This window comes from Solea solea, chromosome 21, assembly GCF_958295425.1.
Source record: "Solea solea chromosome 21, fSolSol10.1, whole genome shotgun sequence".
NCBI classification, from domain to species: Eukaryota; Metazoa; Chordata; class Actinopteri; order Pleuronectiformes; family Soleidae; genus Solea; species Solea solea.
This window is the reverse complement of record NC_081154.1, coordinates 14,171,895-14,189,460: the sequence shown is the minus strand read 5'-3', so window position 1 is coordinate 14,189,460 and position 17,566 is coordinate 14,171,895. Positions and strand designations below refer to the sequence as shown.

Here is a 17,566-nt window from a genome sequence, read left to right as displayed (position 1 = left end):
GTTGCTCTCTGGATGTAAACCCCGCCTTTCTTACAGGCAGAGCTACAGCTGCGGACCAGCGTGTTCTCTCCAGCAACATGAAGCTAGTGGACCTGTCTCACTCCTGCACTTCAATCTGACTCTACTCTCGTCTCCTGAGGGGACAAAGTTTGGATATGAGGCGAAAAAAAAAAAAAAGTCAACAAGATCCACACTACCCTGCATCTGCCCCACGGACACAAGTGTGTGCGTGTGCGCGAGAGGTCAAGGCACTATGTTTGCATTCCTGCCTGGGGTCAAGACCCTCCTCCCCACCAACCCCCCCCACCCCCCACTGAATCCCGGGGCCAGACCCGTTGTGCTCGGTGGAACCCGATGAACTAACATGGGAGGGGAGGGGAAAGGGGGGAGTTAAAGGAGTGCAGGGGGATTGTTGCATTTATCTTTGGTGACTCTTCTGTGTTCAGATTTGGTTGAGGGGGAATCTTTGCCCACCTCATCTTTACCCTGACCCTGGCAGTGACCCCTCTCTCTGCTCTCCATTCTAATATCAGGATGCCTGAAGGTCTTGGAGTATTAGTGTTTAAGACTCACAGGGACAGGCAGTAGGTAAAAAAACAAACACGTAAGGCTGATCTGCTCTTTCAACTGTCATCAAATCAAAGCTTTTCCCTGTAATTCTAAAACAATCTCCATAAAGAGCACATTACGGGGAATGAATAAGAATAAGAAGGACAGCAACAAATCACAAAAGGAGCTCACAAAGTCTCGATCGCATGCTAGGGCTGAAAGACAGGCATGCAATTCTGATGAGCTCAACAGTACAACGGCAGACAGTGTAGCACACCGTCATCGTCCAGGAAGGAGCGGGGTGGAGGCTTTTAAGTACACTGAGAGTGTATCACTGGGTGGTGCGGTGTATCGACCGGCGCGTAAAAAGGTATCATTTTGCCACTACATACACATCCTGCTCTCGATAACTGTCTGTCAAACTGCAACAAATGAGCTAATATCCATTTTTTTATCAGACATATCGATCCATCGTATGTGCCTGTGTATGGTATTGATTTCCCTGTCTCGGGGGAAATTACACCAGATGCATCTTTTAGGAAACAGAGCCCAGAGAGAACTTTTAACCTCTCGGCTCCCTTTAACAAAAAAAAAAGAAAAGAAAGAAAGGGAAAAAAAAAATAAAAGATTACTGCAATATTTGTGTTTCCTGTCTCCTGAACTCATGATCCCCCTTTTATTTCTTAAGGAATAACGCACTGTTGGAGGGGAAATGAGAGAGGCAGATGGGAACACAAACAATGGCAGACTGTGCAGCTCTGGTGGGTGTGATGTCCTTAATAAAACATATATCAAATATCATTTGAAATGTGTTAATAACCTCACTAGACATCAACTATACGTAGATTTCTGCATAAAATGTCATTATTTTATTATTTAATTGTGATTAAATTCTCATTATCTTTATTGTAAACGGGGAAATGTCGGAATATTTCAACGCGAGTGAGTGCCACACAGGTCGTTTGAACCGAATCTTGTTTAATCAAAGATTCTCTCCTCAAAAGAAATCTTGTTTCTTGCCAAAAAAGTGTTGATGTACCTTCCAGCCCTTCTATGTACAACGATTAGGACGACACCAATGAGATGCGTGGTGGCGGTGGTGATGTGTTGGACATGTTTTGAGAGAAAGAGTGGGACAGGGTGTGGTGCAAGCCAGACACAGAGAATGCTATTACTGAGCAGAAACAAATACCTACCATGAAAATATTCCCAATTCAAAGACTGCTTGTGTCAGAACAGAAAGACAACAGGTAGGGACTAAGTAAGGGTTATTGAAGAGGAGTTTGGAGGAAGAAGAGGTGGAGAAGGAGGAGGAGGAGGAGGAGGAGGAAGAGGGCACAGAAAAGAGCGTCACTGAACAGGCCCTCAGAGAAAGCAGGGCTAAATTTGTAAGCATAACATTGTTATTCAAATGGAGCCAATTAGAACAGACATGACAGTTACGATGGGAGGGAATTATCCACTGCCCCCGGAGAGAAAATGGATTTCATGTGGAACAAGTCCAACTGTTCCTAAGACAGTTAAGAGTAAACAGAGATAAATAGTTTGTTTGAGATGAATTCAATAATCTTATTTGGAAATCCATTTTCTGCCACTGGGCTTGAACCAAGTTTAATGACGGAATATTGTGAGGGAATTTAGAGCAGGAAGCTCCTCGGTAAAGACAGGGAGCGGAGGAGCTCGCCAAGCCAAATAAACCAAGAGGAAGAAGCTGTTCATTGTGGATGTCTTCCTCCCATTGGTACTAGAGCAGTTATACCTGCATGGTTTGCACCATAAACTCAGCTGGTCAAGCCCGAACAAGGCACGACACTTCTTTGGGGTATTTGCATCTGTTAGCCAAAGAGGTAGACACAAACATACACACAGAGACAAAAAAGGGAACAAAAAAAAAAAAAAAAGAAAGAACAAAAAGAAAATGGACACGTCATTGCACGGACAAAAACATTTAGCCAGGGCTTAGGTTTAGGCTGGCAACACTGGGATGTCCTCCATTTTAACCAAACCATCAGGCTCCAGATCCTCCAAGCCCTGACCTGCCAGTTTAGGATTTTGACCAATCACAGTGAAGCTGACTGGACTGTACGTCATTTAACCCGCCCATCACCCCCGAATATTTGTCTTTATCAACACACACACACAAACACGGACACCGTTCATACAAACACTCTGCAGTTAATACCATTCTTCCCAAACAGGAGGTAAAAAAAATCAAATAGTGGAACCCTACAGACAGACCGGCAGGGCATGGGTGGAGGGAGCTGAGAGGTCACGATAGCTTGGCAAGGACACACTAAGGGAAGGGAGGCAAGGAAGAAGGAAGAAAGGGCAGCAGCATAGCGCAGAGGAGGAAGTCCCAGCGTAGAGTTACCCAGCCTTCACCTTGGCCCTGACCAGTGCAGGCACACATCATACACACCTGCACGGGCCACACCAGTTATTCTGTTGATCAAGCCCAAAGCGCGCTCGACACTTCTTAGGAGCGCTCAGGTCTGATGCCGCGACAGGGAAGGGAAGCCAGCAGAGAGGAGGAATAGTACCAAAACCAAAAAATAATAATCCAAAAAAATAAATAAAGGGAAACCAAAAGAAGGAGAGAAATGAGGAGAAAAAACAGATAACAGTGAATCTATGAAGCTTAGCAGTGGCTCATTGTGCAAGGAAAAACCCCCTAAAACCCACTTAAAGCCATTCCCAAATGTGCCCTTCAAGACAGGACTGATCATAATTAGTACGTTTCAGATATTAGTCAAAGTCAAAATACATGCAAAGATCAAATTATGATATTAATTAAGAAAAAAAAAAAGTAAAAGGAAACAAAACACTTTCCGTTGTGTCAATTTAAAGTCTGGCTCAAGCTTTAAGATAAGACGGGTCGTATTTAGGTTGAGAGGATATAAATGGAGCAAAAATGAAGATTGGATTAATTTGCTGCTCGGTGGAATTAGTGAACTACGCTTTCAAAAAAAAAGACAAGGTCAAGGTGGCAGAACTAGGCAGCAGGAGCAGATTGCTAAAACGGCACGGCGGTGAGTTAGCCCTCGCCTGGGGAAAGTTTAAAAAAGGCTGGAACCTGAAGAGGGAATCTACTCCTTAGACCTGGCTTCAAACACTTGACAGCTTTCCATCAACATTGGCTGTCACTCGCAGGAAAGCTGCCAGTCACTCGCACCACACAGTAATGGTGTCATCATCGGAACTAGAGCAGTGTTTGAGTCCAGGCCTCATTAGAGGAGACTCTAATTTAATGTAGCAGAAGGCCAAACTCATGCTGGCCTATAGGAAAGGCACAAGCGTGGCTACTGAAGCACACAGATTAAGGAGGTTTATCATCTGTCAGGTTATACTCCACAATCATTGTCTTATACTTTATCAGCTATCATTCCCTGCAGCGACTTTAACGCCATCTACGGAAAATTGCTCCAGACTAAGCAGCAAAGAAGAGTAAAAAGGAGGTCAATTACATGAAATATAATCAAGCTTGAAGTCAAATAAATAAATAAATAAAAAGAGACATCTTAAGAAAAGGAAAGCAGCAAACAAAGCAAACTAAAAAAAAAAAGGAAAACATATTTAAATTTTGAATTTATGCCTGACTCATATTGCACATTCATTGATAAATAAATATACATAAATCTTTACTTTTTTTAAAAAAAAGAAGAAGAAAGAAGGAAAAATAAAAACAAGTTAGTAATTTAATACTCAAAATGACATTAGCACCTGTAATCGGAGGGAGTGAAAGGCAAGGGTTTGGAAAATATTCTCTGTGTTCTGAAAAAAAAAAGAACAGATAGAGAGGCCTTCAAGAAGAGATCCGTCACCAAACCAGCCCAAAATACATGATAACAAGTCGGCATCGCTCCTCACAGTATGATCAGAAGCATATGGATAAAAAAAAAAATATTTAAATGGATAAATCATAGAATTAGCAAACCTCCTTAATTTTAGGGTGTGATTTTTTTTTTTCTATTATGTTGGTAAAAAAAAAAGAGCATGCATGAAAGCAAGCGAGGGGCAGCCCAACAAGCAGACACACACACACACACACACACACACATGCACAGTCACACACCCAGACACACAATACACACACGGTACAGTGGTGCAGTCTATCTGCAGGGCACAGGCATTATAACACAGGGCCACATACACAACACTGGCAAAGTTAATGGCTCTCACGATGCTTCAAGTTCACGTTCTCAAAAAAACACACATATAACAATACCAGAATGCTAGGGGGCAAAGTGGGGAGGGGAGGGGAGGGAGGGGGGGGGGAGTCAGGAGGGGAGGTGAGGAGGAGGAGTGTGGGGGGGGTCATGCATATTCAGTTGTTATTAGCTGGGGGAAATGGGTAAAGGGAGAATTACGAGCATCTCTACTATTTAAATATTGCACTGGGGTAGCAAACTATATCAAAATAATGATAATAAAATAAAAGCAGGCACAGTAACAAACATACAGACTAAAAAAAACAACAACAACAACACAACACACAGAAAAAAGACTAGCTTGACTTTTATCTTGCAACATGTCACATTTGCCTGACACATGATGGGGCTCTTCTAATATGAGACATAATTGCAGCTCACTTACCATTGCTCTCTGCTTGCTGCTTTTCCCTTTTTCTCTTCTTCCTTTTCCCCTGTTGGTTAGCCGCCAAAAAAATAGAAAGAAAAAGAAAAACAGACACAGACAGGAACCTTAGTTATTATATAGCAAAATGCCCAAAACATAAAACAGAGACTAGGACTCGTCTTTGTGTTTACTTATTTATTCATTCATTCCATCTCTGGCTTTTTTTTTTTCCCCTCCTGCCTCTGCCCTCCGGTTTGTAACAACCACTGCAGGCCAGACCCAAATTCTGTTTTTTTGTTTTTGTAATCTTTTGTCTTTATTCCTCTTCTTTGTGAACATCTAACAAAGTCTTGACGGGCCTCTGGTTTGGAAGGCAGATTTCTCTGAGGCGGCACCACTCAACTTAATCCCACAACTGGATGAGAATTCGGACACTTGTGCATCACTGAGGATTCCCTTTAATCAACAGCATGTCCAGGTCTGTCTGATAAACACTCCTGAATGTCATCACATGACGGGCTGAGATCAGGTCTCAAACACACCATCAACAGAACATTACAGGTGTAGACAGGCGCCTCAGGCAAGGTAAGAAACCAAAATAAAGAAGAGGAATGAAGCGGTCCTCGTCATGTGACCTACTGAGAGGGAGGGAAAGTCGGGCAGTTAACGACTTGAAAACTTAAAAACTTACATAGTTGTCTCGTGCTGACCAGCCCGGGTACAGCTGCATGTGGAGCTGTCGTTCTTTCCTGGCCAGCTCGTAGTACTTGGCCTGCTCCTCCCGCGATAGGGCGTGCCACTGTGCCATGGATGATGAAAACACAGGTATATGAGTTATTACGTCACCCAGAAAAGAAAAAAAAAGGTGAGGTTTGTCCCTGGAGTGCCACAATTTATAAAGATTGGTAAATCTGGACTCACCCTCCGCCCCAGGATCTGATTTATGGCAGCACTTTCCTTCAGTGTGCACTCAGCCACCACCTTGGCCCGCATTTCCTTCATGTAGAGCATGAAGGCGTTCAGAGGTTTCTTTATGTGGACTTGCTTCTTCTTCTCCTCTTCCTTTTTAGCGTCTGACTGTTTCCTGTTAAATGAGACAGAAAAGGATGAGCCCTGACAACAATTTGCTGGTCCTAAATAAAATTTAAAAAAAAAAGAAGAAAAAGATTCCAGAGGAAGTGGCTACTTACGAGCTGTTGAGAGAGCTGATGTCACTGTGGGAGGATTCCTGCTTGACGGTGGGTGTGACGATGGCTGGGTGTGGGATGCCCGTGGTGTGCAAACTGTGGTGAGGGGGCACCATGTGTGGGGGGAACCTAGAGGACAGAAGACTGTGTAAATCGTCAGAATGGACACGGGTGAAATGAGAAGATGGAACACATTTATACACAAGGCAGTGCAGCCGGGGCTGAATTCCATTCCGTTTCTTTCAAAAGGCAAATATCAAACTCTAAGTGCAGAGTTTCAGTTTTAGTCAAAGAAATGGAATTAGCTCCAAGACATAAATGCACACACACACACATACACACAAAAAAACTCCATGTAAAAGAGCCCAAGGCTGATTCCAGCATTAGTGTAATGACTGTGTTAAAGTACATTTTTCTCGTCAAAATAATTGTCAGGTCCCAATGTCAAGTGTCATATTATTCACGCAGAGAATCAAGCCAGGGCAGCTTTTCACACAGACATATTACATCAAATTACGACAAAAACCCTCAGTAAAATAGCTCTGAATCTATATTGTGTGCACAAGGACAAATCTTTTTTAACCCATCGTTATTTAATCGCGGCCTCACTGAGACTGATTCAATCCGTAAAGTGTCCCCTCATACAACTTCTTTTTGCACCTTGAACTTTTCAACTCGTCATGGCGAGTGTGTGCAGACTCGCGTGTCAGTGTCACGCAGAGCTTTTATCACAGCGGAGGCACCTCAGATCCTAAAGAAACACTCTCATTTCATAAGAAGTTCTCACCTATAACAGCCAGGGAAATTAAACATAGAGGCTCCGAGTTTCACTGATAACGCTATTGTGTTATCAGTGAAAAAACTATTTTTTTTTTAAATTAATTTTATAACTTTTAGTTAGGAGAAGAAAAGACCAGGGGTGAAGCACTGCCATTATCTCACACGGAGAAATATTGAAACTAGATTAAAATGTCGTATCAAAGTCCCAAACTAGTCGAGCACAATCCAGCAGAGTCAGCAGCTCTTCATCCCTCATCATCGCAGCTCCACGTCATATACGTATTGTTTCTAAATGTGTATATATGACACTTATGACTCGTGTGAGGTTATTTAAAAAGGTGTATGTATGTATTTACATGTGTGTGTATGTGTGTTTACCGTGTGACCACACACACACACACACACACACACATTTAAGAGAAGACGGAAGGATGAAGGGAGAAGGGAAAAAAGGAGGAATAATGCTTCTTCTTCTTCTTCTTTTTTTTTTAAAGCAGCTCATTATCCGGCTGTGTCTGGCTGCATGGCTCCGAGCCAGAATATAATGATGAGGATAAACTTGCCAGGAACAACTAGTTTCTGTTGGAGGCCATCTCAGGGGAGTGCCAGTGCGTTCCCCCCTCAAACTCTTTCCCTCTTTTTCTCCTTTCCCCTCTTCTCCCTTCATCACTGACACATTGGTGTTTGTGCCATGTCATCCGTTGATGGGGAGCTCGGCAGCAGTGGCTGCATATCGCCCATCATTAGGGCTGCTGTATTTTCTTCACTCACTCCCGTTTCCTCTCTCCCTGTTCACCCTCCCTCCTCTCTCGGTGCACTTGTTAAAATTTCCTCTGTTCCAAGATCTATTTTTCTCCTCTTCCTCTTCTTCTTTTTCTTCTCCTTCTTCTCCTCTACTCCTCCCTGTCCCCTCACCACCTCCGTGCTCCTTCCCTCCCTCCCCTCCCCTCCCTTTCCTCCTCCCGCTGCCACTGCATAGCCCAGGTTATGGTTTAAACATGACGGCCATCCCTTTGAAGCATGGGGGCATCATCATCATCATCTGAGCTCATCAGCAGCAAGCGGCGCCTTGGACCAATTTAACCAACAGAGACAGAGACACGGCAGAGACCCCCAACCCTGGGGCTCCAACGTCTCAATCTGAAAGGTAAGAATAGCTGGCGGTGTTGGGGAAGGCGTGAGGGGGAGGGAGGGGGTCACCGGCGCAGCAAGCCCAGTGTCAGCCAGTGCCATTTAATTGCCAGTGCGAAGCAGTAGCCCCCGTGCCTGTTTAATGTATAATGATCCGGCCAGTGCACTTCTCCTGTTCCTCGGGAAAGGAGAGGGAGCAGGATGACGGGGGAACATATCAAAGGGCAGGCTTAAGCATAAGGGGCATTGGGGCCTTCATATCCTCCCACCTGTCACACACACTACATTCACATACACACCATATGAGGGACTTGCTCTGGCTCCAACCCCATTATCAAAATAATGTCTTTCATTTGCTGCAATGACTGTCTCGTCTCTCCTTGGTCCCCCCCCCTCCCCTCCTGTCCAAAAACCATGTATTTTAAACAGGACACAGGTGTAAGGTGTTCATCACAGGACTACGAGGTAACACATTCATCCTCTGCATTCTAATTCGTCTCGGGCTGCAGCACTGGGGGGGGGGGGGGGTACTGATACCGCTGCACAGACCCAGCTTCCGACAGGAGTACAAGGCCACAGTGTCTTTTCTCCTCCTCTTCCTCCAGCCAGCCCGCGCTCTCAACAGTCTGCTCCTTTCTTTTAACAAAACCAACTCGCTGAAGGCGACGTACCAAAGGAGTCGGACATTTTGGTGACGCAATTAACACAATTATTTTTTTTCCCCCCCCGCCCTGTCAAAGTCATAATTTTGTTGGGCTTTTTTTGTATGGTGGGGGGGATTTTTTTTTGAGATGTGTTAACCCTCCCATTCTCCAGAGAGCTCCCAGAGCCCTCCATCTATTCAGTTATACTAATTCAATTAGGGGCCTCATCACAGGGCATTAGCTCTTCCCCATGACCAGTCCCCCACACACCCCTCCACAAGTATATTCAATTAGCTGCACTGGAAATAAGATGATCACAATGTAGAAGCTGCCATTAAGGGACCAAATTAGCAGTCACTAGAGGTCCAGGTTTAGTGGGTATTGTTGCCAGATGCCGATGTCTGCACAGACCCACCGCCTGACCCTTGCACCTGAGACTTCCTCTGGATGGGCTAAAGGGGAGGGCAGGAGTCTGGCTCTTATCCAGACACCACTCTGCTCTAGAATGACTTAGGGAGTAGTGTTTAAGGCAAGGTGGAGCATTGAAGAGCCGTGAAAACCAAACGGATGAGTGAACAAACAATTTGATCTAATCCTCTGTGCTATTCAAAAAAACTAAAAACAAAACCCAACATTATTCTCCCTTGTGATTTCCCCCCACTGCGTCTACATGATCCATCAATGTCACAGAGGTCTAAACATGCCGTCCCCAGGAGCTGCTTTTCCAATCAGGCTGTAATTAAACTGAAGCTAAGCCTCATCCCCAGACTCTAAACCAGCCCCGTCCTAAAGTCCCCTGCTGCAAATGTGGGTAAAGGGGGAGTGGTGGAGGGAGTGAGGGGGGAGGAGCAGAAGGCGTGGAGAGAGCGGGAGGCTCGTTTGTTTGTTTGTTTGTTTTTTTTGTTCTTCGTACAGACGCCACAAATCATGGGACTTTAAGCCTGTCTAAAATTAATTCTTTTCACTTCCCACACAATATAGAGGACATACATCCCTCAGGGGGCAAAATAAGCAGTTTAACACCAACTGACAAACACACAGACATGTATACAAGATGGCAACAAATACACAATCTCCCCCATGGGTGCATTAATGTCCCCGGCAGCACTTGAGCTGGACCCTAATGGTCTGGACCAAAGTACTAGTGCCAAGTGCCAGCCCCCCCCCCCGCTCACCCCCCTATATGTAGTTCCCTTCAAAGTGTTGCTGTGTTTGTTTATCCGTCTGGCAAGTGAAACTCAAAACGAGGACATGGCCCAGCTTATTTCAGATGTGCCTGACATGCAGCGGGGGTAAATGTTCTTCAGGGGCCTCATTAGAAAATGATAAATATAATTAATATTTGAGCATGCGAGCTGAAGCCCCACACTGGAGAATTGGCCTTTTGAACACAGAGATGGGGAGTGTGAGCGCTCCTTAAGGGAGAAGTTGCAGCTCTCCATCTCTGTGCGCGTGAGCGTGAGCGTGAGCGTGCATGTGCGTTGCTTGTGAAATGTCCTCACAGCCAACACAAACCCACACCAGTGAATATAGGAGAGACTGACAAAAGGTGTGCGTGCATGTGTGCATGTGTTAAGCTACCTAGGGCTCAACTCACCTTGACATGGATGCGTTGACAGTGAGCGCAGTTGGGTAGGGGTGTCTGAAACCCCCTGTTGTGATTGGATAAACAGGTTGACCTTGCCTAGGAAGTGGAGAAAAAAAAAGAAGAAAGACAAGAAGGTAAAGGAACACGGTTGATGGAGGAGGAGAAAGGTAAAGCCCTCTGTCTCTCGTCTCTCCCCACCGTGGGCCTCTTTATTCTCATTTGATCAGGACAAAAATCTGGGGGATTGCAGAGCGCGGATCAAAGGGAGGAAAACTCTGAACAATTTGAATGCCACAAATCTTGATAGCGATGGCTAATTAAATTTCATAACCCTTCGCTCTGTGTCGACAGAGTGGGGCCCTGTTCCTCCCCGAGCTGGAACTAGGTGTTTTGTTGTGATAATTAAAGACGAAGCGCGGGTCTCTTTAATGGAGCCATCACGCTAATTGAGGTCTACACATCCAAAGACAAACAATAATGAATGTAAATTTATACCAAAATAAAGTGCACCAAATCAAAGGGCGCCATGGCTGCGCTCGGGGCCTCTCTCGGTATTTAGATCGCAGTGAGAAAACATTAAATTAACAGAGCTTAATTTGTAGCCTTTTGTCATATTAACAAGTGTTGACAAGAGTTACCAAGGGAGAGCCCCCGTGTGGAATTGTGGGTAAAATACAGGCAATCACGGTTCATTACTCTAATTGGACCATACAGGCACATGCAAAACAGGATTTGCCACAAAGTCGCAGGTTGACGTTGGCGAGGAGCTGAGAAAGCTGCAGTGAGGCCGCTGTGGTCCACGAGTGAGTGCGACAGAACATTCAAAGATCAGCTTCGAGCTTCTGACTTTGTCTCACGTGTCTCAACAAGAGACAAAGACGGCCTCTAACGACTACTTTATAGCATACTAGTCGTCGATTGTTGAAACAACGGATCAGCTGATCGAATAACCACGTACAAGCAGTATGTGCAGGTATTTCTGGTTCTGCACCACGGATGGTAACATAATAAACAAATCTGCCGACCCAGCTGTTAACTAAGCTGTTAAATCCACCAAAACTAACTCCTAAGCAGTGGAATTAGTAGAGATAGAGCTAACAGAGTGGGTAGAAGCATCCGTCATCACCTCTATCACTCTCATCAGACTCACTTATCAATAATTAAGTTTATCTGCAACTACTATCAACTTATCGCTGCATCTCTAGCTTCTGTATGACTGACTGTCTTCCTATCCACCCAGTCAGCACATGCAATCGCTGTTGTTTACTTATTCTGATCCAATCTTTTCACACAGTTTAAATGACATTATGCAGTAAAAAGTGTAATAAAAAAAGGTTTCGCTTACTGTGGTACTAACCATCCTAGCGGATGGGGGATCTGGCCGACAGCGCCAGGTGACAGCGGGTAATAAGGGGATATATCTGGAGGATGTGGAGGCCTTGGGATTCCTGCGGAAGAAAGAGGGAGACAGGAGCGGAGAAGGAGGTGGTCAGACAAGATGATGACAGAGAAAGAGAATCTTTGTCACTGATGAATTCATTCTTTGTTGAGAGTTTCACATCTGAACACGGCCGACATCACAGGAGTGCAGATGGGAGGAAGAGGGCTTGTTGCTCGCGTGTACGCAGTGCTAAATCACACTCTCTGATCAAAGGCCTTTGAGGCGGCAGCGGCGGCTGCACAATGTGTTGGAAGAGGCAGAGGGGAGAGAGGTGAGGAGAAAACACCAACACGACTCGTGTCACATTTGTCTACTGAATCAGAAGATTAATGATATAAAATGACTGAGGTTTAGAAGTTAACGGAAACACAATGTGATTAGAGATTTCTCTGCGATCACAGCGCTTTCAACGTGGGACTACAGGAAGAATCTGCCTGTTAATTTACACTGGCACACTGCCTGGATGTATACGCAGTTCACCCACTATTGTATGCAAGTAAACCAACATAAGGACACTGCAGCTAAATCAGGGAAGGGTGATGTGGCCAAAACGTATCAGTTATCCGTTGCTGACTCGATCTATCAATACCACTATCTATCAAATGTAAAAACAAGATGTATGTCGTGGCTTATGCTCTCCATTCATCACGTAAATAAATGTAACCCCCTGAAGACAAACAAGGACATGGATTTAAGGAAAGCTCTTATTGAAGGTAACTGCTGGGGAATCACATGGTCCACGCCTTTGCTTTTACTTTCCGTGACAGCTGACAGGTGAACAGACTGCATCGTCGAGCTGCCCTGAACGAACACGAACGAAAAGGTCTTCGTACACCGCGCGTGTAAAAATAACTCGACGACACGACGAACTTGAAACGGGGAACACGAGACGTGTAGAAGCGCAGCAGGGGAGGTGTATGCGCGTTCCGTACACCAGTAACTGAGAGGACTTTTAATTTTGGCTGAGGTACGCTTCTTCCACACAGCTGGCCTGCACCCGTGCAGCTGTCGTCACAGATATAGTATTCTTGGCCGATGCCAACACGGCCGAAGACGAGCCAGTTCAGTCTTCACAGATTAGGACTTGGCCAGTCTTGGTGGTTACACCCTATGTTCACAGCTGATCCACGTTCTCCAGAAACAGACTCTTGAGAGGGATCCAGTTACTGATGGACAATGGGCTGTGCAGCCGTTTGTCGATACAGAAAACAAGACTGGTCTTGGAGTAATGTTGTAACAAAAGGAACACACTCACAGTATCCCATCGCCAGCCACTGCTCAAGACCTAATATAGCTCATTAATTAATCAATTTAACACTGAGCCCAATTAAGTGGCTTCATTAAGCGCAACATTAAACAGCAGCTGGTAAATTACTTCCCCCTTGTAAAGGCCATTATAATAAGGGGACATTATTACCTAAAACATTGACTGGAGCCTCTGGAGAGCCTTGAAAAGCATGAAATTATTCACTGCACCGAAAATGCATTAACCTGAAAGGACAGGCTGAATGAAAGTTACCAAAATGAAGTGGGTTTTTTTTAAAGATGCTTTTAGAAATGATGCACATTTGGCTAAAAAATGTACATGAGCAAACTCTGACTGTTAAACGTGGATAATCTGAATCCACAGGCTTCAAGTGGCCAGAGTGGATAAACAAAAAAAGCAGACACAATTTCTAAAAGGTGCTTTTCCACTAGTCAAAAAAACCAACTAAAAACGCTAACACCTGCAAACATCTGGAAATGGGAATTGACACGAGTAGTTTTCATTTCTGCGATAAATTATTGACTATTCCAGCTACTATCGAGAGTGACAACAACACTTTTCTGGTGACATTATAGCACACACGAGTTTGAAAAGGCGACTGAACAGAAAGATGTACAAGTGTAACAATGGTGCTTTCTTTTGTCGAGTGTCATGTTTCCTGCTCCAGCAGCATTGTTTTTCGCCAGTGCGTTGGTTGTTTACAGAGCATTTGTGACGTCAAACATAATTAACCAGAAGAAAAACTAAACCTGCACATGATCAGCCCTCACAACCCTTGTGTGTGTGTGTGTGTGTGTGTTTCCTGCTCTCCTGCTCTCCAGTAGTTACATGTGAGGTCCTCACACTACAGTGGCTGTCTTGTTCTGAGTCTTGGCAGTTGGGAGTTGCAGTCATAGGAAGGCTGGGGCCGTTGTGCTGGATTCCCATGTCTTACGAGAGGCTGGAGCGCCACTGTTCTGGTTCTCGTTCTCAAACTTAACGCCACTTTCCGCTGCTGCCAAACCATGCTATGCTAGCGACCGTGACGACTGAATCAATTAGTAACATATGAGAGCAGCAGTTCTCAACAATAAGCACTCGAGTTGACTTTGTCCGACTGTGACAATAATGTGAAACAGAAACGTGACCTCACAGAACACAGGGGTGTTATAGCACATCAGTTTAAACGGCAGAACACCTGTGCTGCAAATATGACTCGAGTTATGTTTGAATCTTGGACTTGTTTTCACTGGAATGTGTCCACAGACAGACAGACGCCATAAAGACAAACATGGAGAACCTGTACAAGGCAGGAGGGCATAAAAAAAACATTCACACGCCCATCAGTGCAAATAGTGTCAAAGACCTCAAGTGCCTTATCTGACACAAGCTGCTTCTCTGGTTTTCTGAACGACGCCACACGTTTCTTGCTTGAGAAATTCCAACCTGACAGCATGAACTAAACTGTACTATCTTGTGTTTGTGCAGGGATTACGTGGCGCGTTGCTAATCTGAACAACACATCTGTATAAATGATTCAAATTGAAGTGGTCAAAGAAAGTTGTGTTTTACCTGTTTTGGGATCCACGTCTGTCTGTAGGTGAGGTGGGGGGTTCCCCGGTGTGAAGTGCTCATTGCTGTAGGTGATCAGAGGTGTGAGAGGGTGCACATGATGAGGGTGCTGTACCACTGGAACCTTATTAGACTAGAAAAAGGAGGAGAGGAGAATGCAGATAGAGGGGGAGAGAACAAAAAAAAGGGAAGGCATTGGTGTTAATATTTGGGTTACAGCTCAGAGATTGCAGGCGCCGGCCACAGAATTACAACTTGGTTTGAAAGCTCTCAGTAGAAGAGCTCAAATGTTGGGTACTCTCGAGGCGCCAAACCACCAAGCCACAGTGAAAATAGTGTGGTTTGTAATTAAAAACACTTCTGCGGTGTCACCCTGGAATTCAGTAACACAATCTGAGAGGCTTGGGGGGTTGCCAGTTCACATTTGGGCCTGACGTGTGATGAGGCACTTTTAACCACGGTTGCAGCGGAGTAATCGATCATCTGTAACCACGAAAATCAAGGCAGCACGTGTAAATCCACAGTCATTAGCGGCACCAGTCAGCACTCTGCTCCGCTCTCCTCCTCCTGGTCTCCCCGCTTCCTCACTCCCCCTTTTTCACTTCTCGGCCCCCAAGGGCCTGATTCGTAGAGGGTAGGGGTGTATTGTAATAAAAGGGTTAGGAGAGAGGAGGTGGGGCTGAAAATCCATTTCTGCATTTTTGCCAAATTAGTTTTAGCTATGTAATCTTCTCTTTGTGGTCCTAAGTGGTGCAGGCCCCCTTTTTTTTCAATTACCCAAAGATTACAGTGGAGCTTTAGGGGTGTGCTGCCGTGGGCCCCTGCGTTAACTGGAGCTCAGACCCTCTCATCAGGATGGGCTGGGACGGACACACACACACACACACACACACACACACACACAGAGACACAGTCCCCGACCACTAGATAACCAGATTAGAGCTCTGTTGTAGATTAGGCTGGTAGCAGAGGCTGCTCCTCGCCTCTTTACCCACACATCCTTATCCTGCCCTCAGCAGTCAAAGAAGCAGCACTAATCAGGCTTATCATAACATGGATGATGTGTTCAGGGGGGAGAGGAGTGAGACACCACGCTGCTTGTGTGTGTGTGTGTACAAGTCAGCGCTCTCATAGGCCACACACCCTCATTAGTGACTTTATCCCATGCAAAAAAAAAAAAAAAAAACTCCACTGTGGCACATTTCCAACAGACTTTGAAAAACATTAATGGGACTAGATGTTGGTTTGGGGGGGTGGGGGTTGGGGGGGGGGGGGGGGGGGGGGTTGGTGCATACATACATAAGATGCTCAGTTGCCCGATGCTCATTGTCAATACAAATCCAAAGCTGTGGGCCCAGGGCGAGAGACAAATGTGAGCAGAACTTAATGCTGCAAACTCATCACCTGTGTGGGATGTTTGAGGGCCACGGTTAACATGAACACACCAACAGGCCACTCAGGCTACATTTTCACCAGGTAGCTAAACATGTGTATGGTCCGTACAGAAGTCTGGTCGACAGTGACACCGGTGAGGGAGCGGGGTGGGGGATGGGATGGAGGGGAAGGGGAGATGGGGGGGGGGGGGGCATTCCCTATTGCCATGGTCCCAATGAAAGATTAATGAACCCCAGCAGAACTCCAGGGAGGCCGAGAGACTCCTGGGACTCATTCACAGCCCTGAGCTGAAAAGGCTGGGGAGGAGAGGAGGAGAGTGGGGCGCTGGGGGTGTGAGTGTGTGTGTGTGTGTTTGTGTGTCGAGAGGTGGAAGGGGGCGGTAGACGGAGTGGGATTTGTTAGAAAGAAACACAAACCAAGACGCTTCTTATTGCATAGGGGTTTCTGATCTGATCTGCACATCTAGAAAAGAGAGGTAAAAAAAAAAGAAAAAAGAAATGGACGAATAACTAAGCAGGCGGGAGTTTACGCCGGCTGCCAACTGCAGCCTGATGAGTCGCCAGCTGAACGCTAGAAGATGCGGCCTCTGTCCGCTTTTCCTCTTCTTCTCTTGCCACCCCTCCCTATCTCTCACCTCTTAACCTCTCCCTGCTCCTCCCTCGGGTAATGATGTGAAAGAATGTCATCAATTCTTCATTTCTCCATGCTGAAAGGCTTTAGTGGCCATTTAAATGAGTTCTTTTGTCCACGGGCTCTGGTCATTGAGAGGAGAGTTCAAAATGCCCATCCACTGAGTCCACATCGAGACAATTTGGTGAGTGGGTACATATATGAGACTGAGAGATGGAGAGAGAGTCTGTCGTCACTTGTGGTCTACTGTACAGTGTACGCTTTTTTTGCCCCAAAGTGAGGCAAAGAGCAACAGGCTGGACTGACTCCTGCCTCCAATCAGTTCACTCCACTATAGACTGGCCAGATGTGACGCCATAGACTGTATATAAAATAGAGTTTACTGACGATAACTCAGTAAACATTGGCTATCTGTTACTTCCTGGGTTTCACTTTTAAAACATTTTAAATTTTATATATAGTCTTTGTGTGACTTTGTGTGATTTTCAAAAAAAAAAAAAAATGTTTGTATTCCTAGTATTACTCCATGCTACCATCCTAACATGCTGCACATCAAACTGGCACGTACAGTGTTGATCACTCATTCTACTCATGGTCAGGGAGACAGAGTGGTCTTTCTGTGGCCTCATGTCTTCAGCCAGCTCACACGAACACTCTACATGCCACATGAACATCGCCCCCACACAGCAGCAGCACTGACTTTGCCTCACGCTGACCCCAGCACAGGACTCGGTGGTCCCTGTGAAAAACGTGGTCCAACACCTGCCCCGTGGCCAGCGCGGGACAATACCAACCGAGGAAAGAGCCTGGCAGGCTGCTGGGTGCTTC

The 17,566-nt window shown here is 45.5% G+C and overlaps 1 protein-coding gene across 24 annotated transcripts in view; it reads right to left on the bottom strand.

Annotated features, from left to right (window-relative positions):
• The window catches only part of tcf7l2 (transcription factor 7 like 2), a 91,788-nt gene that overhangs the window by 2,718 nt on the left and 71,504 nt on the right, over positions 1-17,566 (bottom strand). For 4 of the 24 annotated variants that reach the window (XM_058620414.1, XM_058620428.1, XM_058620421.1 and 1 more), the window contains 9 exons: positions 14,714-14,846; positions 11,800-11,902; positions 10,464-10,550; positions 6,315-6,455; positions 6,046-6,208; positions 5,816-5,923; positions 5,143-5,206; positions 4,270-4,320; positions 2,969-3,041 (listed from right to left, as the gene is read on the bottom strand). In XM_058620414.1, coding sequence (XP_058476397.1) covers positions 2,969-3,041; positions 4,270-4,320; positions 5,143-5,206; positions 5,816-5,923; positions 6,046-6,208; positions 6,315-6,455; positions 10,464-10,550; positions 11,800-11,902; positions 14,714-14,846 — 923 coding nt within the window. Of the gene's footprint in view, positions 1-1,744; positions 1,807-2,308; positions 2,382-2,968; positions 3,042-4,269; positions 4,321-5,142; positions 5,207-5,815; positions 5,924-6,045; positions 6,209-6,314; positions 6,456-10,463; positions 10,551-11,799; positions 11,903-14,713; positions 14,847-17,566 lie in introns of those variants that run through there. The other 20 variants (XM_058620419.1, XM_058620429.1, XM_058620424.1 and 17 more) reach the window with 15 other exon arrangements.